This window comes from Mustela nigripes, chromosome 2 (assembly GCF_022355385.1).
Source record: "Mustela nigripes isolate SB6536 chromosome 2, MUSNIG.SB6536, whole genome shotgun sequence".
NCBI classification, from domain to species: Eukaryota; Metazoa; Chordata; class Mammalia; order Carnivora; family Mustelidae; genus Mustela; species Mustela nigripes.
The window spans coordinates 18,436,033-18,459,877 of NC_081558.1; the positions used below are offsets into that span (position 1 = coordinate 18,436,033).

Consider the following 23,845-nt stretch of genomic DNA (forward strand, 5'->3'; position numbering starts at 1 on the left):
CACACACACACACACACACACACACACACACACACACAAAGTCAATAATCTTTCCCAAAAGAGCCATTAAGAACATGGCAAGAGGTGACAAGTATGTCTTATTCACAGTATGAAACAAATCCTCCTCTAATCATAATTTTACTTTTCTTTAAAAATATTGGCTGTGGGGGTGCCTGGGTGGCTCAGTGGATTAAAGCCTCTTGCCTTCAGCTCAGGTCATGATCCCAGGGTCCTGGCCCTGCATTGGGCTCTCTGCTTAGCAGGGAGCCTCCTTCCCTTCCTCTCTCTGCCTGCCTCTCTGCCTACTTGTGATTTATGTCTGTCAAATGAATAAATAAAATCTTAAAAAAAATACTGGCTGTCTCCAAAAAAAAAAAAAAAAGTGCTTAATTATAACACTGCAAACTGAACAATAAATCTCCAGCCACTGGCTTAGCCAAAAAATCTTTATCCAAATTTCAACATCATTAGTCACTATCTTCACACACAGTATCTGGTGGGGTATCACATCTTAAAACTATTGTTGACAAATTCCCAGACAGGTATCAGGACATGGACTGAGAAAAACTCAAGCCATCTATTTTTAGATCTTAAATTCATTTAAGTGGAAACTCAAATGCATAAAAAATAATACAAGCTAAAAGTTTTCATTTCCAGGCTCTGAACACTCCTACCTTTTTTAATGCCGAAGAATCACAAATTAAATCTTACACTTAGCAGGAAAAATGACATGAGAAAAACTTATGGTGAAGATATAATATACAAGAACAGTCCTAGCAGACCACCTGTTTCTAGAGACGAAAAAACCTGTGCCAACACCTGTCTCAGTCTGGAGCCACATCATCTAAAATTCTTACAAAAAGACTTAATGAGCAAAATGTTTCCTCTATTATTTTCCTTCAAGCTGCTTTTTATTTGAAGAGAAAGCCTCGATCCCCTTTTTACTAAGGAAGTATTTAATCCTGAAATAATATCTCATCGTTCAACAGAACTGTAAACTAAGGCTATTCTGTGCCAAAGACGATGAAAACAAGCTCCTCAGTCTCCGGAATGGGCAAGTATGCCCAGCCTGTCCTTGCCTACATATCATGCACTGGTGTTCTCCAATGTATGTGGTCCTTCAGATGAGGACATTTCAAAAGCTGCCCACAGACTACTAAACATGCAGTAGCAAATCTCAGTTTTTTGTGTTAAAACAGTAGATCTTGTGTTCTGTGAATAAGCATCCACTAATTTTACTTTTTTTTTTTTTTAAGATTTTACTTACTTGAGAGAGTGAGAGAGAGAGAAAGAGCAAGCACAAGTAGCAGGAGGGGCAGAGGGAGAAGCAGACTCACCACTGGGCAGGGAGCCTGATGTGGGGCTGGATCCCAAGACCCTGAGATCACGACTCCAGCTACAATGAAGAGTCAGATGCTTAACAAACTGAGCCACCCAGGGACCCCTCAATTTTTTTAAATAATCGTATTTTCGGGGCAGCTGGGTGGCTCAGTGGGTTGAGCCTCTGCCTTCAGCTCAGGTCATGATCCCAGGGTCCTGGGCTCTCTGCTTGGTGGGGAGCCTGCTTCCCTCCCCCTCTACCAGCTTCTCTGCCTACTTGTGATCGCTCTCTCTTTCCAATAAATAAACAAAATCTTTAAAAAATAATAATAATAATAAATTACTCAATCATATTTTCTTAGAAAGGGCCTCTACAAGAAAGTCCACCTTTTCTCTTGTATTTGGAAAATTGTTTCTTCCACAAAACTCATTCTCAGAGCCATTTTCGAAAAGGGCAAAAGGGTTCTCAGTGTTACTGTGAAAGCTTGGAAGAAGGAAGAAGGCCGCATATCTTTCAGTTGCACAGGTGAAGAGCTGGGTCCCTGAGGAGCAGTAACCTCACATTCTCACACCGAGGAAGCTGATGAGTGTCCATTCCCACCAGGGGATACAGACCCCAGTAGTCTCACCAGAGGAACAGACGTGTTCATCACAATGTGATAAAGACAGGACTTAAATGCAGTCAGTCTCAAAGAGGAGAACTAGGCAGAAGAGGACCAGTGTGTGAGTCATAGTAGTGTGTAACTCACTTTTCTAATTGGAGATTGTCTTGCTCTCTTCTATTTTAAAAACAGTGTGTAAGCAGATCACTGAGGGACATCATTCTTTTTCTAAAATTGAAAATACTTCAATAATAAGAATCAGAAGGCTGGGGAAAAAATGTAGGCAATCTTCAGCACTCTCAATTAACTATCTCCACTAAAACAAAAAACTAATCCAGGATGTCTGGGTGGCCCAGTTAGTTAAATGGCTGCTTTCGTCTCAGGTCATGATCTCAGGGTCCTGGGACTGAGTCCCACATCAGGTTCCCTGCTTAGTGGGGAGCCTGCTTCTCCCTCTGTCTGCTGCTCTCCTGCTTGTGCCCGCTCACTCTCTCTCTCTGACAAATAACCAAATAAATAAAATCTTTTAAAAATAAATAAAATTTAAAAATTTAAAAAAAAAAACTAATCCAAGGATAATTCAATCACTTAATTATTGATTTTGAGTATCTGGCTATTTCTTTTTCTTTCCCTTTTTTAAATTTGAGAGAGAGAGAGAGAGAGCACAAGTGGGTGGGACAGAGGGAAAGGCAGAGAGAATCTCTCAAGCAGACTCTTACTAAGCATGGAGCTAACACCAGCTCAATCTCATGATCCTGAGACCCCAAGATCATGACCCAAGCCAAGAGTTGGATGCTTAACCCACTATACCACAGAGGAGCCCGCTGGCTATTTCTAGAAATGTAAAAGTTAGTGATTCCCTTGTTACCATAATTACTTCCTAAATATTTTCATCATAATAGTGACCTTTTATTTTCTTTCATTTTTCCCAACAGATTAACAAGTTTGTAAAAGCAACAAATGGAAAATTCCAACAAATAAAGTAATCCAGAAATAGCTCATCATCTCTCATCAGATAAAGAAGTTTTGAGACTTGAAAGAGGTTCCAATAAGCTACCTTCTCATTAATTTCTAGATAACAACAGATTTTGTAGGAAGAAGTTGATACTTATTTTAACATCTTTATCTATTTGACAGAGAGAGACAGAGATAGTGAGAGAGAACACAAGCGGGGAAGAGAGGGAAAAGCAGGCTCCCCGCTGAGCAAGGAACCCGGATGCGGAGTTCAATCCCAGGACCATGGGATCATGACCTGAGCCAAAGGCAGATGCTTAACTGACTGAGCCACCCAGGTACCCGAACTTGATAATATTTTTTAAAGATTTTATTTATTTATTTGAGAGAGCACACACACAAGTGGGGGAAAGGGGGAGAGGGAGAAGGCAAGGGAGATGCAGACTCTCCACTAAGCAGGAAGCCCAATGTGGGACTTGATCCCAGGATCCCGAGATCATGACCCGAACTGAAGGCGGACACACAACCAACTGAACCACCCAGGCACCCCCAAAAGTTGGAATTTTTTAGAACAAGAACACTTGCCCAAAGAAGGTCTGCATTATAAAAAACCTTTTTAAAAATGCATTTGTTGGGGCACCTGGGTGGCTCAGTGGGTTGGGCCTCTGCCTTTGGCTCTGGTCATGGTCTCAGGATCCTGGGATTGAGCCCCGTGGGCTCTTTGCTCGGTGGGGAGTCTGTTTCCCTCTCTCTCTCTCTGCCTGCCTGCCTCTCTGCCTACTTGTGATCTCTCTCTCTCTCTGTCAGACAAATAAATAAAATCTTTAAAAAAATAAAATAAAAGTGCATTTGTTTCTCTCTCTCTCTCTCTTTTTTAATGCATTTGTTTCTTTCTCATGGATCCATGGCATTGAAAATAGCCAACAGACAGATAAGCTAGAAAAATCAATAACCTGTTTCAAAGAGATAATTTTCCCTTAGCTTAAACATTCACCTCTGAGACTCAACTCATAAAAGAGAAGGCCTTGAAGTAAAACCTTAAATTACCCTTTAAATTAAATAACAGGGAAGGCAAATAACACTCCTTTCCCCTCTCTGAATATGAGATGTCCCTACTTCCTCCCCGTTCTAACCCATCCAGTCTTTGGGCCTTGCTGCACTAGCAGCTACCTCTCCTCTGGCTCCTCTTCCTCCACATAGGATCACGTTTGGGGTGACTATATCTTAACAAAAGTAAAAACAAAAACCTCCCCTCACGCCCACCTCTCCTTCAAGCACTGGGTCTTCTTCAGTGCTTGTGGCTGCATCACCGGCAGCCACAAACACACTCCCAGCCCTGACGACGACGCCTGAGCCTCTATCCAGTTTAAGTACAGAGAAAGCAGGGGTTTTTTTTCCTTCTTGTAATGCAAGGGATTGACTTAAACATTGATTAAGGCGGCATTCACTTCAAAGAGGCATCTATTTCAAGAGGGCTAATCTTGAATAAACACATTGGGAGGGGTGCCTGGGTGGCTCAGTGGTTTAAGCCTCTGCCTTCAGCTCAGGTCATGATCTCAGGGTGCTGGGATCAAGCCTGCTTCCCCTCTCTCTCTGCCTGCCTCTCAGCCTGCTTGTGATCTCTATCTCTGTCAAATAAAAAAATAATCTTTTAAAAAACAGACAAACAAACAAAAAACCACATTGCTAGCCACTTGATTAGATGAAGAGCCCAAGCTGCCTCCCCTCACTGAGGCTCCTTTGTTTTGGAGATCTGGTTGATTTTGCTGGATGGTCCTTTGGGCCACTTGTTTTTTTTCTGTTCCTAGGCTTTAAATTCCCCCCTCTTATGTTTTAAATTCACCAATAAAGAGTGAGCCCCCAAACTCTAGGCCCCGACCTCCAACTCTAATAAAAGTAGAACCCCAGGCCTGTGCCTGCTCATGCTCTCTCATTCCCAGGCCTGCCTTCACGCACTCTCCTCCCATCCCACACAACATTCTCGCCGCGTGGTTCCACGGGTGCTGTGTAATTTCCAGGTCCTGTAAATACTAAACTTTTATTTTTTTTTCTTCCTTAAACCTTTCTTTCAAAGTTTCCTAATGGTAATTGCTGAAGGGTGTCTTGCAATCACAATAAAAAGTGCAAGGGCCCATCTACCCACAACAATGCTTAACGCCAGGCTGCGACCAACACAAAACATCCCGAGACTCACAGCTGACTACAACCATGTGAATACCAGCCTTCACCACCACTGACCTCTCCTGTTGCTTCCAACACCACTGACTGACCAATGAATTCTGTAGCTCCCATCTCTGTGCTCTCACAGTGTACGCCATGGTATCAGTCTCCAAAATCAGCCCCCCATTATACACTCACTCATTTACTCAACAAGAGCTTTTTAGATATCCACTATGGGCCAGGTATAAGCTAAGCGCTGGAGACAAAGTATAAGACAGAAATCTTCCCATTCCCAAAGAACTTCCATCCTACTGACAGAGAAATAACAAAAAGCCAATAAGAATTCCAGATCAGGGGCGCCTGGGTGGCTCAGTGGGTTGGGCCGCTGCCCTCGGCTCAGGTCATGATCTCGGCGTCCTGGGATCGAGCCCCGAATCGGGCTCTCTGCTGCGCAGGGAGCCTGCTTCCCTTTCTCTCTCTCTCTGCCTGCCTCTCTGCCTACTTGTGATCTCTGTCTGTCGAATAAATAAATAAAATCTTTAAAAAAAAAAAAAAAAAAAGAATTCCAGATCATTACAGAGCTCTGACATAACCATGTAGGGTGCCATTAAACCTCAACAGAGAGATCACTCTAAGCAGGGCAATCCGAAAAAGTCTTTCTGAAGCTAAGTCCTAAAAGAGTGCCACCTGGTCAAAGCCAGGGGAGAAAGAGTGAGGAAGGGCCAGGCACAATCAAAAAGTACTGGGGGAGGGGCGCCTACGTGGCTCAATGGGTTAAAGCCTCTGCCTTCGGCTCAGGTCATGATCCCAGGGTCCTGGGATCAAGCCCTGCATCAGGATCTCTGCTCAGCGGGGAGCCTGCTTCCCCCTCTCTCTCTGCCTACTTGTGACCGCTCCCTCTCTCTCTGTCAAATAAATTAAAAAATCTTAAAAAAAAAAAAAAAAGTACTGGGGGAGAGAGAGGCTAGTGTAAGAAAGAATAAGCTTAACAAGCAAGGAGGGGTAGGGCTAGAGAGAGAAGGTAAAGAGAAAGGGACCAAATCCTGCAGGATTGTACAGACCACAGAAGATATGTGGATTTCATTCCACTTTCAGTGAGGGGATTTAAACTGAAAAATGACGAGATCTGATCTCCATTTTTAAAAATCTCTCTCAGGGTGCCTAGGTGGCTTAGTCAGTTAAGCATCTGCCTTTGGCTCAGGTCTTGATCCCAGGGTCCTGGAATGAAGCCCCGCATCATGGTCCCTGCTCAGCAGGGAGTCTGCTTCTCCCACTGCCTCTGTCTGCCACTACCCCCTGCATATGCTGGCTCTCTAAGAAATAAATAAAATCTTTAAAAAATAAAAACAAAAAAAAAATATCTCTGGCTACTAGGTGGAAAATGGACTGGAGAGGCAAGCAAGGTGTCTGAGAGAAGGAACTACTGTGGTTATCCAAGCACAAAAGGAGAGCCAGGGTCTAGACTGGGTACGACACTCAAAGCACAGCAAGAAAAGAAAAAAACACACAAACTAAACTTTATCAGAATTTAATGCGTGTCCGTCAAGATTGTAAAAGGACAACTCACAAAATAGGAAAAAACATTTGCAAATCACATACTGGGTTAGGAACCAGTATCTGAAATATGTAAAAATCTCTTACACCTCAACAACAAAGACACCCCAATTTAAAAACGGACAAAGGGGGGCGCCTGGGTGGCTCAGTGGGTTGGACCTCTGCATTTGGCTCAGGTCATTATCTCAGGGTCAAGGGACGGAGCCCCACAGCACCGGGCTCTCTGCTCAGCAGGGAGCCTGCTTCCTCCTCCTCTCTCTCTCTCTGCCTGCCTCTCTGCCTACTTGTGATTTCTGTCCATCAAATAAATAAATAAAATCTTTTTTAAAAAATGGACAAAGGACCTGAATAGACATTTCTCCAAATAAGATATACAAATGGACAAGCACATGAAACATTATTTCTCATTAGGGAAATGCAAATGAAAACCATAGTAAGATAGAGTTGACACCCACCAGAATGGCAATAATCAAAAAGACAAAGGTGGGGGGCACCTGTGAGTGGCTCAGTGGGTTGGGGCCTCTGCCTTCGGCTCGGGTCATGGTCTCAGGTCCTGGGATCGAGCCCCGCATCGGGCTCTCTGCTTGGCGGGGAGCCTGCTTCCTCCTCTCTCTCTCTGTCTACTTGAGATCTCTACCTATCAAATGGATGGATGAAATCTTTAAAAAAAAAAAAAAAAAGACAAAGGTGGGCAATGACATGGAGAAAATGAAATCCAAGTACACTGGCAAGAAGGTAAAATGGTTCAGCCACCATGGAAAACAGTTTGGCACCTCCTCAAAAAGCTAAGCTAAGAACTGCCATATAACCTCACAATGCTACTCAAAGAACTGAAAACAGGTACTCACACAAGTAAATACACAGGTATACAGGACCAGCACTCTTCATAACAGCCAAAAGGTAGAAAATGCCCAATGCCTATCAACTGATTAATGGATAAACAAATCACAGTATATCTCAGGGTCCTGGGATCGAGCCCCGCATCAGGCTCTCTGCTCGGCAGGGAGTCAGCTTCCCCTTCTCTCTCTGTCTGCCTCTCTGCCTACTTGTAATCTCTCTCTGTCAAATAAATAAATAAAATCTTTAAAATAATAATTTGATGAATGGATAAACAGAATGCAAATTATTCATATAATCGAATAGCATTTGGCCATAAAAGGGAATGAAGTACTGAGAAATGCTGTAATATTGATAAACCTTGAAAACATCACGTTAAGTAAAAGAAGCCAGGAGCAGAAGAACACATTTAATTCCACATACATGAAGTGTGCAGAATAAAAATCCATACAGACAGAAGATAGATTGCTGGTTGCCAGGGGGAGAGGGAGAGATGAGCAGTGACCATAATGGGTATAGGGGTTCTTTTGGGGTATCGAAAATGGTCTGGAATTATACAGCGGTGATGGTTGCACAACTTTGTGAATGTACTAAAACCCACTGAATTGTATTCTTTAAAAAGGTGAATTTTAGGTATCATATCTCAATTACAAAAAAAGAAAGAGAAAGCAAAACAGAATCATCAAACATATGGAATCAAAGCTAGTACAGCGGAGGTAAATAATTGAAGGTAATAACTGCAGTATTTCATAGAGCTTGCAAAAAGATGAATGTAAGGAGTGAGGGGAGAAAAAAAAGTCAGAGACTACTCTCATCCCCATCCTAACTTAAGTCTTCAATCTTGGCATTTACCCACACTTTTAAAAACCAGAATGTCAGAGGTCCCCAGGATCATGTCACAGCCCTATTCTCTTTGACCTGGATAGCCTCATCCACTTCCAGACCACACTGATAGCTTCCCACACCTCTCTTCCAGTCTTGACATGCTTCCTGGTTCCAGGCCTGTTGTTACTATGGCTATTTCTACCTGGCCACCCTGCAAACCTATCAAATTCATGCAACCGATCCAACTCTGTCTTCCCCTTAATTAAGAAAAAAAGTGTGTGGAGGGGTAAACACCTGGGTGGCTCGGTCAGTTAAGAGTCTGCCTTCAGCTCAGGTCATGATCCCAGGGTCCTGGGATCCAATCCTGCATTTGTGGGAGGGAGGGAAAAATCCTTGCTCAGCGGGGAGCCTGCTTCTCTGCCTTTGCCACTTCCCCAGCTTGAGCTCTTCCTCTGAAAATAAATAAAATCTAAAAAAAAAAAAAAAAAAAGTGGGGGGTAGGGGAGGAAGAGGAGGGGAAGGAAGAGAGGGAGGGGAGGGAGAAAGATTAATCTTAACATTTCTGAGTGGGATATTGTGATATAATAAGAAATATATGTTTGGTCTCTGGCCCTGGTTCCTGGCACAGAGCTCCTAAAACCCTTGGAATTTCCTGAGTGGCCGAGAGGAGTGTCTTGTTATTCCTAATAAGCCCCTATCAACCATAACCAAAGTTGAAGCTAATAAGGAGGATGGGGCTGGTTACCAGAGGAACCAACCAGGTGACTGGAACTTTCAGCCCCTTCACCTCCAGGGAGGGGAGAAGAGCTGGGAATTGAGCTCATCGCCAATAACCAATGATTTAATCAATTGTGCCTACATAATAGAACTTCCAGAAAAACTCTAAAATAAATGGGTTCAGAGCTTCCAAGCTGAACACACTGAGATGCTCGGAGGGGCACAGGCCCCTTCCCATATACCCTACCCTAGGCATCTCTTCCATTTGGTTGTTCCTGACTTGTATCCTTTATGGTAAAAATGGTTTAACAGTAAGTGAAGTACTTTCCTAAGTTGTGTGAGCCATTCTAGCAAATTATCGAAGTCCAGGAGGGGGTTGTGGAAGCCCCCAATTTACAGATGCTTGTGATTAGCCTCTGAAGTAGGGTCCCATCTTGCAGGACTGAGCCCTTAACCTGTGCAATCTGCATTAACTCCAGGTCGTGTTAGAGTGTTGTAAACAGAGAAACAACAGCATTCCTCTACCTAGTATCTTTAGTAACAGCATCATCCCTGTAGTATGCCAAGAATAATACTAGGTTCAACCCAGATGGAGTGTGAGGAGTAAACCCTGACTTTCCTCTCTCCCTCTCTTTCCAAAAGCAAGAAGTCAATAATCCTTATCAACTAAATCAAAATACATATCTCAAGTATACAACCCGACCTTGAATGTGACCAGAGATAAGATAAAGGTTCAACCTTCCTAAAATGAATAAAATTGAAATTAAAACATTGAGAAAAAAATTCCAAAAATTAGTACTTTTAGAAGAATTTTAATACCTGTGTTACCAAATGTACTGCAAACTTTATATTCACACATGTTGCTGGTGACTGCATGTGGTGATCAGCACAATCCTTCTAAAAAGCATATGACTAGAGTGCCTGGGTGGCTCAGTTGGTTGAGGGACAGCCTTCGCCTCAGGTCATGATCCCGGACTTCCAGGATCGAGTCCCGCATTGGGCTCCCAGCTCTTTGGGGAGTCTGCTTCTCCCTCTGACCTTCTCCTCTCTCATGCTCTCTCTCACTCATTCTCTCATGAATAAATAAATAAAAGCTTTAAAAAAAATTAAAAAATAAAAATAAAAAGCATATTACCATACAGTACTTAATAAATAACAAACAAAAGTACATTTTCACCTAATAGTTCTATTTCTTTTTTTTTTTTAAATTAATTTATTTATTTATTTGACAGAGAGAAATTACAAGTACACTGAGAGGCAGGCAGAGAGAGTGAGAGAAGGAAGCAGGCTCCCTGCTGAGCAGAGAGTCCGATGCGGGACTCGATCCCAGGACCCTGAGATCATGACCTGAGCCGAAGGCAGCGGCTTAACCCACTGAGCCACCCAGGCGCCCAATAGTTCTATTTCTAGCAATATATTCTAGGAGATCAAGCCAAAAATGTTAAAAAGGCTTGTGTACTCTTTGAGGAAGATACGGTCACAGTAGCAGTGGAGCCTGGGGTGCCAGCTCCTACTCCTGACTCCCAGTACTGGCTCTCCCTGAGGAACAATTCCGTCAGGAAGCTGAACTGCATCCATGGCTCTTTTTTTTTTTTTTTTTTTTTTTTTTTATTTTTTTTTTTTTTTTTTTGACAGAGAGAAACCACAAGTTTGGGGAGGGAGGCAGAGAGAGAGAGAGGAGGAAGCAGGCTCCCTGCTGAGCAGAGAGCCCCATGTGGGACTCGATCCCAGGACGCGAGATCATGACCTGAGCCGAAGGCAGCGGCTTAACCCACTGAGCCACCCAGGCGCCCCATGGCTCTTAAATATAACAGAATATCACCCCTGAACCAGAGGTGGCGATTCACCAAACTACAATAACTGTAACCAGCCGCAACATAAAATCTGTGAAGAAGGTGTATGCTGATCCGATGAGAAGAACAAAGGAAAAGAATCTCAAAATGAAAGGACCAGTTCAGGTGCCTAACAAGACTTGAGAATCACTACTTAGAAAAATCCTTGGGGCACCTGGGTGGCTCAGCTAGTTAAGCATCCAGGTCTTGGTCTAGGCTCAGGTCATGATCTCAGGGTTGTGAGATCAAACCCCATGTTGGGCTCCACATGGGGCATACAGTCTAGTTAGGATTCTGTCTGCCCCTACCTCCCTCTAAAAACATCAAAACAAACAAACTCCTTGTGGTGAAGGTAATAAGACTTGGGATCTTTCTCAGATGAGGACCTGTATGCAACTCACTGGCTCACACAGTCCTGAGATTGTTAAACAGATTCCTTCCGTCAGCAGAGCAGGAATCAAGGTTGAAGTCACCACTGCAGATACTTAAATTAACTACCTTCATAAATTATCAATTGCTGGGGTGCCTGGGTGGCTCAGTTGGCTAAATGTATGCCTTCAGTTCAGGTCATGATGCCAGGGTCCTGGGTCAGGCTCCCTGCTCAGTGGGGAGCCTACTTTTCCCTTTCCCTCTGCAGCTCCCCGTGCTTGTGCTCTCTCACTCACTCTCTCCCTTTTTTTCTCTCTCAAATAAATAAAATCTTAAGAAAAAATAAATTATCAATTGTTTAAAAAAAAAAACCCTATACATAAAATAAGTTCATACAAGCAAACAACTGCAGGCAACCTGAAAGGAGAATAATTAAGTAGAGTATAATATATTCACTTGATTTACAAACTGCAGCAAAAAATCATTATGACAACAAAATACCAGCAAAATACATCCAGCAACATATCAAAAGGATTATACCTTACACCATGACCGAATGGGATTTATCCCAAGAATGCAAGGGTAACTCAACACACAAAATCAATCAGTGTAATACATCACATTTAAAAAATGAAGGGGAGGGGCACCTAGGTAGCTCAGTGGGTTAAGCCTCTGCCTTCGGCTCGGATCATGATCTCAGGGTCCTGGGATCAAGCCCCACATGGGGCTCTCTGCTCAGCGGGGAGCCTGCTTCCTCCTCTCTCTGCCTACTTGTGATCTCTCTGTCAAATAAATAAAAATAATATTTTTTTAAAAAAATTAAAAAATAAAAAATAAATGAAGGGGAAAAGCCACATGATCATTTCAATTGATGTACAAAAAAGCATTTGACAAAACGCAACAACCTATCATGATAAAATCACTCAACAACTAGGAATTAATGGGAATTTCCTCAGGGCACCTGGGTGGTTGGTGGTTCAGTTGGTTAAGCTTCTGCCTTTGGCTCGGGTCATGAGATCAATATCTTATTTATTTGAGACATATATATATAGAGAGAGAGCATGCCCATGAGCAGGGTGGGGAGAAGCAGAGGGAGGGGAAGAAGAAGACTCCCAGCTGAGCAGGGAGCCTGACGGGCGGCTGGATCTCAAGACTCCAGGAGCCAAAGGCAGACGCTTAACCAACTGAGCCACCCAGGTGCCACAAGGATGCCCACTTTAGTCAACTCTATTCAGGATAGTACTGGAAGTCCTAGCCGCCGCAATCAGGCAAGAAAAAGAAATAAAAAGGCAATCAGATTGAAAAGGAACAAATAAAACTATTCACAGATTATTACATGACCTTATATACAGAAAACCCTAAAGAATCCACAGGTTGCAGGGTATAAGATCAACACACAAAAGTCAGTTGTAGTTGTATACATTCACAATCAACACTCTGATGATAAAATTTAAGAAAACAGGTTTTCTTACAGAAATGGAAAAACTGATCATGAAATTCATATTGATTCTTGATCTTGGGGTCGTGAGTTCAAGTCCCATGCTGGGCATAGAGCTTATTTAAGAAAAAAGAAAAAGAAAGAAAGCAAAGTGGTTGTATTGTGAATGTATTTAATGCCACCAAATTGTATACTTAAAATAGTTAAAATGGGGGACATCATTTGTGGAGCACACAACTCTTGATCTCAAGGTTGTAAAGTTCGAGCCCTCACTGGGTATAGGGATTACTTAAAAATAAAATCTTTAAAAAAAAAAAAAAAAAACTTAAAATGGGGCACCTGGGTGGCTCAGTGGATTAAATCCTCTGCCTTCGGCTCAAGTTGTGATCTCAGGGTCCTGGGATCAAGCCCCGAGTCAGGCTCTCTGCTCAGCAGGGAGCCTGCTTCCCCCTTTCTCTCTGCCTGCCTCTCTGCCTACTTGTAATCTCTGCCAAATAAATAAAATTTTTTTAAAAGTTAAAATGGTTGATTTTACATTATGTACATTTTACTACAATTTAAAAAGGAGGTGTGGAAGAAGGGTGATTTTAGTGATGGTGTGGAGGAGATATGAGTGGGAGGCCTACAGATGCTTACCATAAAAGCCAATCCTAAGACAGGAACAGGGAGGAGGGACAAGATGAGAGAGCCCAGAGAATACTATGAGTGAGTGAGAGACACAGAGAAAGACTAATTCCTAGGTTTATTGCTTTAAAACTTAGAGGAAACACAGTGTAACAAGTATGCTAACAACATCAATTTTTGGCATATGAGTTTGAGAGATGAATGAGAGATGACCAGCTGGCAAAATGAGCATAAACACATATCTGTATCAGCAGAGAAAGTTGTGAAGCTATAGTTTTGATTTTGAAGGTCCAGGTTCAAGGCAGTAAAAAAGCTCAGGAAGAGAGCTGCTCACTGAAGAAAAGGTAACAAACTAAATTCTGGACATCATGAACTATCATTTAAAAGGCAGAGACAAGGCCAAGTGGTGGATGGAAAGCCAGGGGAATGAAGACACAGATGTCAAGAGGGAGGGTGGTTCAACAGTGTCAAAATTCTGCTGAGAGAGCCACTAGGGGAACTGCAGAACCATTATTATTAAGCAATTTTAAAAAGTTCTGCTAATGCTGTTTGGACCAACTCCTATGTTATGTGGTATACACTGTGTAGTACAAAATGCTGGGGAAAATTCCTAAGGAATTCACTAAAAAAACTACTAGAACTAATAAGTTCAGCAAGACTGTAAGATACAAGATCAATATTCTTTAAAAATTAACTATTTCTATATACTTGCAATGAGCCATCTGAAAATGAAAGTTAGAAAACAATTCCAGGGACGCCTGGGTGGCTCAGTTGGTTAAGCAGCTGCCTTCGCCTCAGGTCATGATCCCAGCATCCTGGGATCGAGTCCCACATCAGGCTCCTTGCTCCGCAGGGAGCCTGCTTCTCCCTCTGACTCTTCCTTCCACTCTGTCTGCCTGTGCTCGCTCTCACTCACTCTCTCTCTGACAAATAAATAAAAAAAAAAAAAAAAGAAAAGAAAACAATTCCATTTACAATAACACCAAAAGAAATTAATTACTTAGGAATTAATTTAAGAAAAGATGTATAAAACCTATATCTGAAAACTACAAAACATTATTATTCTTTAATTCATAAGATCTTCTTTAAAAGATCTAAACAAATGGAAAAGCATCCCATATGCATAGCTCAGATGACTTAATGTTAAAATGGCTATTCTCCAAATTAATCTACAAATTTAAGGCAATCTCTATCAAAATCCCAGTTGCCCTCCTTGAAGATGTTGACAAACTAATCCTAAAATTCACATGGAAGGGCACCTGGGTGGCTCAGTGGGTTAAAGCCTCTGCCTTCAGCTCAGGTCATGATCCCAGAGTCCTGGGATCGAGCCCTGCATCAGGCTCTCCACTTCTCGGGAGCCTGCTTCCTCCTCTCTCTGCCTACTTGTGATCTCTGTCTGTCAAATAAATAAATAAAATCTTTAAAAAAAATAAAATAAAATAAAATTCACATGGAAATTCAAAGAACCCCAAAAGCCAAAACAATTTTGAATAAGAACAATGTTGAAGAACTCACACTTACTGATTCCAAAATTACTACAAACCTATAGTAATCAAGACAGTAGTAGTGGCACGCAGACAGATAAGTAGACTGAGAGGGCTCTTTTTGTTTTGTGTTTTGTTTTGTTTTATTTTTAAGTAGGCTCCATACCCAGCATGAAGCCCAACACAAAGCATGAACTCACAACCCCAAGATCAAGACCTGAGCTGAAATCAAGAGTCAGGGGCTTAAGCAACTGAGCCACCCAGGTGCCCCTAGAATCCTTAATGTAAAAAGTTAGAATGTAAAATGGTGCAGCCACTTTTGGAAAACATTCTGGCAGTTCCTCAAAAAGTTAAACATGGAGTTACCACATGGTCAAACAATTCTACTCCTATATATATACGCCAGAGAGAAACGAAAACATATATCCACATGAGAACTTGTACACATGAATATTCACAGCAACATTATTCATAATAGCTAAAAAGTGAAAAGAACTTAAATGTCTATCAACTGATGACTAAATAAAGGTGGTATATCCATACAATGGAATAGTATTCAGCAACAAAAAGGAGTAACAGATTAATATGTGCTATAATACTGATGAACTTTGAAAATATGATGCTAAACAAAAGCCAAGAGCCAAAGACCATATACTGTATGACTCCATTTATATGAAATGTCCACAAAAGGCAAATCTATAAAGCACATTAGAGGGCAATGCAGATATTGGCATTCATGGCTAGGGTATTAGGTTGTTTTGCGGGTGATGAAAATTTATTGTTCTAAAACTGATTGGGATGATGGTTGCTCATATCTGTGAATATACTAAAACCACTGCGGGGGGAACCACTGAATTATACACTTTAAAAGGGTGAGTTATATAGTACGTGAATTAATATATATATATATATATATATATATATATATATGCTAGAACACCCACAGAAAGAAATGTTTTATGGTAAGTACAGAAGTAAATCAAGTCTGGATGCCAATTTATTGTTCTCGTGAGGATAGTTACAGTAACTTATTAATACGTCTGAAGTTTTCAGGCTTTCCCAAAAGTTAAATACTCATTATAATACTTCATACTTGGTGTGCTGTTTGACATAAAACACTGTTATTAAAACAAACCAATAACAGGTAATAACTTCTTTTGAGTGTTTCAAACAGCAGTTTTATAAACTGAATTGGTAAAAAAAATAAAATAAAAAATAAAAATAATAAACTGAATTGGTGGTTAGCCATACTAAACAAAATCTCTCTTGCTACATACAGATCCAACTCTATATATCCTAGTTCTTATTTTTGGTATTGTGGGCTTATTACCCTAATGTTCCTAATCACTGGATATGTAATGTATTTCTTATATTTTTAAAAATTGTGATAAAATATACATAAAACTTACCATTTTTTAAGATTTTATTTATTTGAGAGAGTGAGAGAGGGAATGAGAAGGGTGAGAAGGGTGAGAAGGGCGAGGGTCAGAGGTAGAAGCAGACTCCCCACTGAACAGGGAACCCAATGTAGGACTCGATCCCAGGACTCTGGGATCATGACCAGAGTTGAATGTATTTGCTTAACCAACTGAGTCACCCAGGCGCCCCAAAACTTACCATTTTAACCATTTAAGTGTACTACTCATGGCATTAAGTACATCCACAATGTTATGCAACCATCACCCTTATCCAATTTCAGAACTTTATCATCCCAAAGAGAAACTCTATACCCATTAAACAATAACACCCTATTACCAGCTCCAGCTAATCTTTATCCGACTTTCGGTCTCTATGAAATTTACCCATTCTAGGCACCTCATATAAGCAGAATCATATAATATTTGTCTTTTGGTGTCCAGCTTACTGGATTAGCATAATATGTTCATGGTTCACCCAAGTTGCAGCATGTATTAGAATTTCATTCCTTTTAAAGGATGAATAGTATTTCATAGTATATATACATATGACAATTTATTTATGCATTCATCTGCTGATGGGACATGGGTTGTTTCTACCTTTTGGCTACTGTGAATAATGCCACAACGAACACTGGCATGTAACTATACGTTTGGCTCCCCAGTTTCAATTCTTTGGCATATATACATAGCAGTGAAATTGCTCAATCATATGGTAATTCTTTGATTTTTTTGAGGACCTGCCAAACCATTTTTCCACCGCATATAGACCATTTTACACTCCCAACAGCAGTGAACAGGGGCTCCCAATTCTCTACCTTCTCACCAACAATTGCAATTTTTTTTTTCATAACAGCCATCCTCATGGGTGTGAAGTGGTATCTCATTGTGTGCAATGTATTTTTAGTCTATTATCTGTAAACAGAAGTTCACCTAGTGTTGATTTCTATAATTATATGTAGCACAGCCATGTTAGAGATACAAACAACAAATATTTACATGCCAATAAAATAAAGCACAGAATTACAAAGATTTAAATCAACTGAATTTTGAAAAAGATATCAAAGATGACAATGAATATAGACATAACACAAAACCTATATATGCCATTTTACTCACCTGGGACTAATGTCTAAAAGACTAATACGTGTACATAAAAATTTCACAAAGCAAGTTACAGTTTTGTGATTTATAGATATGACAGTGAAACAAATGAGGAGTCACTCCTGAAGTAAAACTTTTAGAGACACATTTATCCCTGACAGATCATTGTCACTGACCCCATTTTAAAGATAAGTGAATCTGGAATCAAATAGGTTTAACCACTTGTCTTAGACCACAAAGCAAGTCTTTGGAAGAGATCTGGAAAATAACAATTTGACTTCTAGGCTTAAGGCAAAAATCTCATAATTTAATGTGCAAAATATCAAAGAAAAACTGAGAACCATTTCAACTCTTGATGGTAAATAAACTATGGGAAGTTGTCCACAACACTGAAGCTTACAACCTCCAACAGCAATGACAGATAAGAAACTTCCAGCTAACGGACCTGAACTGAATGTGGATTCTACTCAAAACTACATTTCCCGCCCCGCCCCCACCATGCTCTAAGAACACTGAGTCTCTAACTCTGTCTCTGTTTTCATTGTTTTGTTAAATTTTGGCGGTTCAAACGTAGGATAATTCTATTGTTAAACTGACAAAGCCTATGATGAAACAAACAAAGAAAATGAAATTGTTCTTTGACAACCTTGCCTAAATCAGATATAGAAAGTGTTACTTGTCTTTTTTTCCTGCACTCTACATGCTAAACAAGATAGTTACTGTTTACCCTCACCGAATTTGATCCAATCGTTTTAGCGAAATTGAAATATATATTACGTATATTTTAAGAAATATTTTAAATTTCAAGAAATACTAAGAACATTTTAAGAAATCCATGCCCAGTTATGCAGAGGTGAAATGACCTGACTGGGATTTGCTTTAAAATACTTCAGCATGAAACAAGATGGGACCGAGGAGGGAGACGAACTGAACCGTAAGAGACTCTTAATCTCAGGAAACAAACTGAGGGGCGCTGGGGGGGTCGGGGAGGAGGGATAGGGTAGCTGGGTGATGGGACATTAGAGAGGGTATGTGCTATGGTAAGTGCTGGGAATTGTGTAAGACTGATGAATCACGGACCTTCACCCCTGAAACAAATAATACATTGTATGTGAATTTAAAAAAAAAAAAAAAAAAAAATGTGAATTAAAAAAAAAAAAAAAAAAAAAAACCACCTTAAGCAAAGCAAAGGAAAAAAAGTAGAGATGAAACATTTGTGACCTATTTAAACTGTTGAATGTGGATGGTGACATATAGTTCTTTTCACCTTTTCTCTCTCTACTTTTGGCTATGCTTAAAGTTTTCACCATAACTTTTAACAAACTGAGTGATTTCCAAAAGAAGTTACTGTCCTGGTTATCGAAGACAAGTGGGCGGATACGAACGTCCTAGTTCTTCGGAACCATCCCGGCGAAGGGTCCCCCCGCAGAGGCGAGGCCGCCGTGGGCTCCGCGCCACCACGCGGGCCGAAGGCGCACGTTTTCTCCCAGGCTGAATCTGACAACTCCCTCGGTGCGCTCCCGAGCTCGGAGGACCACCCAGCTCCGCTGGGAAGTGGCGCACGCGGGACTCACGCCCGCGGCTCGGGGAAGCCGGACAAACTCCGCTCGCGCGCTCCAAGGTCCCGGCCCAGTGTGGTCGGCCCCCGCAGCCCCTCGAGACCGCCGCTGGAGACCCCCGCACCGCCCCCTCCGTCCCCCCACCACGAACGCCGGCCCAACCCGCCGCCTACCATCCAGGTCCTCGTCGTCCTCCGACTCGGTGTCCGCCTTCGCGTCGGCGACCAGGCCAGCGCCGGGCTCCAGACCCTGGGAGCCGGAAGGAGGGGCGGCGGGCGGGCTGGCGGGCTGCGAGCGGGCCTCGCGCAGGCGGGTGAAGTAGTCCACCGCGAAGTCGACTAGGTCGGGCGGCTGCTGCCGCAGCACCTCCACGGTGTAGCCCTGCAGCAGCTCCGTGAGCCCCGGCGGGATCTGGATGTGGCTCATGCCGGCGGCGGCCGCGAGAACAGGCGGGTCCGGGCCGCCGGCGGCCACTGCCTCCGCGCTCCCTCACGCCGGCCTTTTCGCCCGGCGCCCGCGAGGTCTCCTCCCGCGCGACCCGGCTCTGGCCCTCCTCGCGCCGCGCCGCCCTTCGGCCCGTGTGTGTCTCCGGGCCGCACGACCCTAAGCTACTACCGCCGACCTGGTGCCGCCGCCGCTGTCACTGGGCAGCCGCCGCCGCCGCCGCCGCCGCGGGGACCGACGAGCGGGCAGGCGGGACGGGCGGGGCGGGAGCCCGGGTTGTGACGCACGCGACCGCGGGCGTGCGCGCCCCCGCCGACCGCCGGCCCCCAGTGCGCGTGCGCCGCTGGGCTGCCCGCCGGTCCTGTGCAGTCTCGGGTCGAGTCCCGGGAATGAGTGGTCTACTGGCTTAAGGGAGTCTTTGGTTCTTCCCACTCAGCCGGCAAGACCTTTCACATATTGTTTCAACATCCGGTAAGAGCCTCCTCTTTGCCAGCACTTGGTAGGCTCCAGGGACACAGCCTAGAGCCAGAAAGCCAGACGACGCCTGGCACACACGTTACAACTTCAGTGTGGTTCCGGCTGTCCTGGAGAGCAAGAGGGCGCGCTTTAGGGGGTGACATTCAGGCTGACTCCGAGTCCTGGACAGGATCCCACGACAGGAAAATCTTGAGGAAAGCCATCTAAACATAGAGGGCAGCAAGAGCAAAGGGCTGGTAACAAGTCAGGACCACCCTGGTCCCAGGGTGGAGTGGTGGCATGACGGTAGGACCTTCAGAAATCTGGCAGGGGGTCTGTGATATGTCAAACAGGAAAGGCGTGATAGATGGTAGGAGTTTCGGTGATACAGTAATTTGAGAGCCACATGCGAGAAATAAGCCTGTTAGAGTATGTATGCTGAGCGCGGAGTAAGGTGCAGAGCAGGAATCACTTTTGTGTCTCTTCTCCTCTTAAGCACTCCCACCAGGATTCTGCAGGCCTTTGCTCTTCCCACACTCCACCCTGGCCCCACACTGTTTCATGGTGTTGAGTAGACCATAAGGCACTGTTATGCTTTGCCCCTAGGGAGGGGGCATACGTGAACTGGAGAGGCTAGGCTATTTCCCAAGTTGCCCCCTTCACCCACACCAGAGTGAAGGGAATAGAAAAAGGTGATTGTTCTGGGTCCCAGTGCTGACGAAAGGCCAGTGGGCATAGGACAGAATCCTGCCTCTCTTTGCTGGGCCCAGACAGAAAGTAATGAGCTATAGGCTTGGGAACCTCCAAGGCATTTGGGATGGTTAAGCTCCACCAGGTAATTACCCAGTATTAATTAAAATCAGCACTAAGACCTCTCATATTGGCTTGGCACATACCCAGGAGTTCAGTGCTGCTAGGAACTCAGTTTCTGGAAACAGGAGCAACAGATCCCCACTGGTACAGAAGCCATCCACCCTCTAGGCTAGGCAAGCCTGTGATTCCAAACAGCTGTGTCTCCCTGGACAAGTTCCTTGACTCCAGGGGAAAGTCTTGCACAATTTACTTTGTGAGAGCAGGGATAGTGTCCAATTTGTTTCCTTTTTTTTTTTTTTTTCCTTAGTATTTATTTATTTATTTATTTATTTGACAGAGATCACAAGTAGGGAGAGAGGCAGGCAGAGAGAGAGCACGGGAAGCAGGCTCCCTGCTGAGCAGAAAGCCCAATGCAGGGCTTGATCCCAGGACTCTGGGATCATGACCTGTGTCAAAGACAGAGGCTTTAACCCACTGAACCACCCAGGCGCCCCTCCAATTTGTTTCCTGCTGATTCCTTACCACACACTGTTGGGGAAGGTTTACTGAATGAATGAATGAATTCTTCCACACAGCAAGTGGAGTCAGTGAAACTGCTCTCCTGACCCATCTCAGAACTAGAATCCTTTTCTTTAAAGTGCCCTTTCTGATATCAGTATATGAACACTTCATTAAGGATGGGTAGTAAGAAGCTAACGGGGCAGGGCTCATCAACTCTTCTCTGCTCTTTAGACCAAGCCTTCCAAGTATTCCAGGAATCAGCCCATATCCAGAAGAACTGTGTGTCACTCCCACTGCACCATCACACCTGGGGATCTGCCTGTTTCAAACAATCCTACAACCAACCCTTTGGTAAGGCAAATTCACAACTCCACTCCCCTACTTGCTCATTCTTCAGGTTTTATATGGTGTTTTTTTTTTTTTAAGATTTATTTATTTATTTATTTGACAGACAGAGATCACAAGTAGGCAGAGAGGCAGGCAGAGAGAGAGGAAGGGAAGCAGGCTCCCTGCGGAGCAGAGAGCCCGATGCAGGGCTCAATCCCAGGACTCTGGGATCATGACCTGAGCCAAAGGCAGAGGCTTTAATCCAGTGAGCCACCCAAGTTCCCCCAGGTGCCCCCAGGTTTTATATGTTTTAAAGGGGGACAGGTACCTGTATAGTTAGGACTCTCACCTCAATTACAAAATAAGATAGAGGAAGGCCACTCTGATGACAGAGCTGGGTGTAGGCAGGTTCTCCAGGTCACTTCAAGGAAACTCCCATCAGCTTCTGCCAGGAGTAGGCTGGTTTGCTGTCAGTTGGCCCAAAGCTTGGCCTGCTAGCCAGCCAGCAAACACAGCATTCAAAGGGCATCTTTAGACCTGGAGGGAATGAGGGCCACAGAAAGCAGGAACCCCATAGCTGTTCCTTATCTCACAAACCAGCCTGAGAGTAAGGATGGACAGCCAGCCTCCCAGCCCTACCTGGCTCCCCTCCCTAACACCTTCCAAGAGCAGGGATCCATCTCTGGGAAGCCCTTCTGTTGCAAGTGGAGTCCCAAAGGCCTTCATGAAGGCTCATTTGAGCTGTCCAAAGAAGAGTGCCTTAGAGCAAAAGAGAATACCAGGGCCCTGAATCCCACATCTTCTACCCTCACCCTCCTAGGAGTGCCTTCATTCAAGCCTGTCCAGCTACACCACTAGAGGTTACCATGGCAACCAAACCCACAGACAGCAGGTAACCGGGAAACAGCTGCCACCAGTAAGTGATGGTGGGGGACAAAGCAAAAACAGAGACCCTCAGAAGCAAGAGAAATATAGAGCCTGCGGTAGAGAAGAGGCCTGACAGGTGCTCAGCTCCAAGCACCAGTCCTAGGAGTCACTCCCCAGCAGGCAGTCAGAGCTTGCAGAGACTGCCACACCACCAACCACGGGCAGACGTGAACACAATGGGGCCGGTTCTCAGAGATGTTTACAACTAGTAATCACAGTAACACAGGTGGGGCGCATGTTTAGCCTGACAGCAGTGGGTCTGGTGAAAATGAACATGGGTAAGGTACCAACTATTGTTTCCAATGAAACAGTGGATTTCATGTACTCTTGATAGGTTTATTATTTTAAAGCATTTTTTTTTTCTTTCTAGGAGGAAGAGAAACACCCAAACTCCCCCAGACTCCTCTGGGAGCCTGCTCTTGGCCCAGACCTCCCAGTGTATATACCTTCTGCCCTCTGATACCCTCTGCATACTGGGAGTGGGGGAATGGACTCAGCCCAAGCAGCAACACCTCCCTCTTCTCTGCCCAAAAGTGATCTCTAGGCCATTCCACTCCCCTACCTATCTCCTGGAACCTGTTGGTGATCTGACTACCCCTGCATGCCAGCCCCTCTGGTCCAGTCTTCCCAGCTCATTTAGCATCTACCACCATCAGTTTCTCTTTTGCCTCAGAAGTGTTTATGAGCCTCTGGGACAGGAATGCTTGGTGAAATGGGCTATGTTTTCTCTGTCATCACCCAAGCTGTCCCTCAGCCTCTATAATGCCTCCCTCATGTGGCCACTGCCTTTGGTCCAGGAAGTCTGCTCTATTTTAACAAGCATCCATGCCCCAGGATGGAGTTAATTCCCAGGCCACCTGTTTCTGCACCTGTGAGTCACCCTCTCCCCAGGACACTGTGTCCCAAGAAAGTATCAGTTTCTGCAGCGGACCTTGGGTCAGCCTCGGAGACCCCTCAAGGAAAGAACAGACCCTGGGAAGCAAGGGAAAGGCTGGCTGGAGAGCCATAGGCCTATATGCTCACCAGAGCAGAGAAAGCAGAAAAGAGAGCCCTCAGGGAACACCTGGTCCTGGGGCGTTCCCAGTACCTGTTGGGACTCTCTGCCACCTGTGGCCTCACTCACAGGCCAGTGGCCCAGCTTTGACCCTGTAGTGCAGACATGCCTCCTGGAGCTTGGGCCAAGCAGTCCCAGGACAGCCTCTGATAGCATCACAACCCTTTCTTCAGGCCTGTGGACACCCAGACATAACTCTGTCATCTGCACTCTATTATCGATCTGCCAATGATCTTGGCAGATCAGCTTACCCGGTCTGAGCATTGGCTTCCACATCCAAAAGTGGGGTAAAAATGCGTGCCCACTAAACATCGAGTTACATGGAGATAAAGTAATAAGAATAGGGGCGCCTGGGTGGCTCAGTGGGTTAAAGCCACTGCCTTCGGCTTAGGTCATGATCCCAAGGTCCTGGGATCAAACCCCGCATCGGGCTCTCTGCTCAGCGGGGAGCCTGCTTCCCTCTCTCTCTCTGCCTGCCTCTCTGCCTACTTGTGATCTCTGCTTGTCAAATAAATAAATAAAAATCTTA

At 44.1% G+C, this 23,845-nt stretch overlaps 1 protein-coding gene and 1 long non-coding RNA gene across 3 annotated transcripts in view; one reads left to right on the forward strand and one right to left on the reverse strand.

The window, feature by feature from the left end:
- PRKAR2A (protein kinase cAMP-dependent type II regulatory subunit alpha) overlaps positions 1-19,495 on the reverse strand; it is a 147,685-nt gene extending 128,190 nt beyond the window's left edge. For both annotated transcript variants that reach the window (XM_059389668.1, XM_059389669.1), the window contains exon 1: positions 18,968-19,495. In XM_059389668.1, the coding sequence (XP_059245651.1) occupies positions 18,968-19,220 (253 nt within the window). In that variant the 5' untranslated portion in view covers positions 19,221-19,495. The remainder of the gene's footprint in view (positions 1-18,967) is intronic.
- Positions 19,496-19,594: 99 nt separating this feature from the next.
- Positions 19,595-23,779, forward strand: LOC132009793 (uncharacterized). Its single transcript, XR_009402061.1, has 3 exons — positions 19,595-19,709; positions 21,240-21,359; positions 22,156-23,779. It is a non-coding gene; the product is annotated as an uncharacterized LOC132009793 (long non-coding RNA).
- The last annotated feature ends 66 nt before the right edge of the window (positions 23,780-23,845 follow it).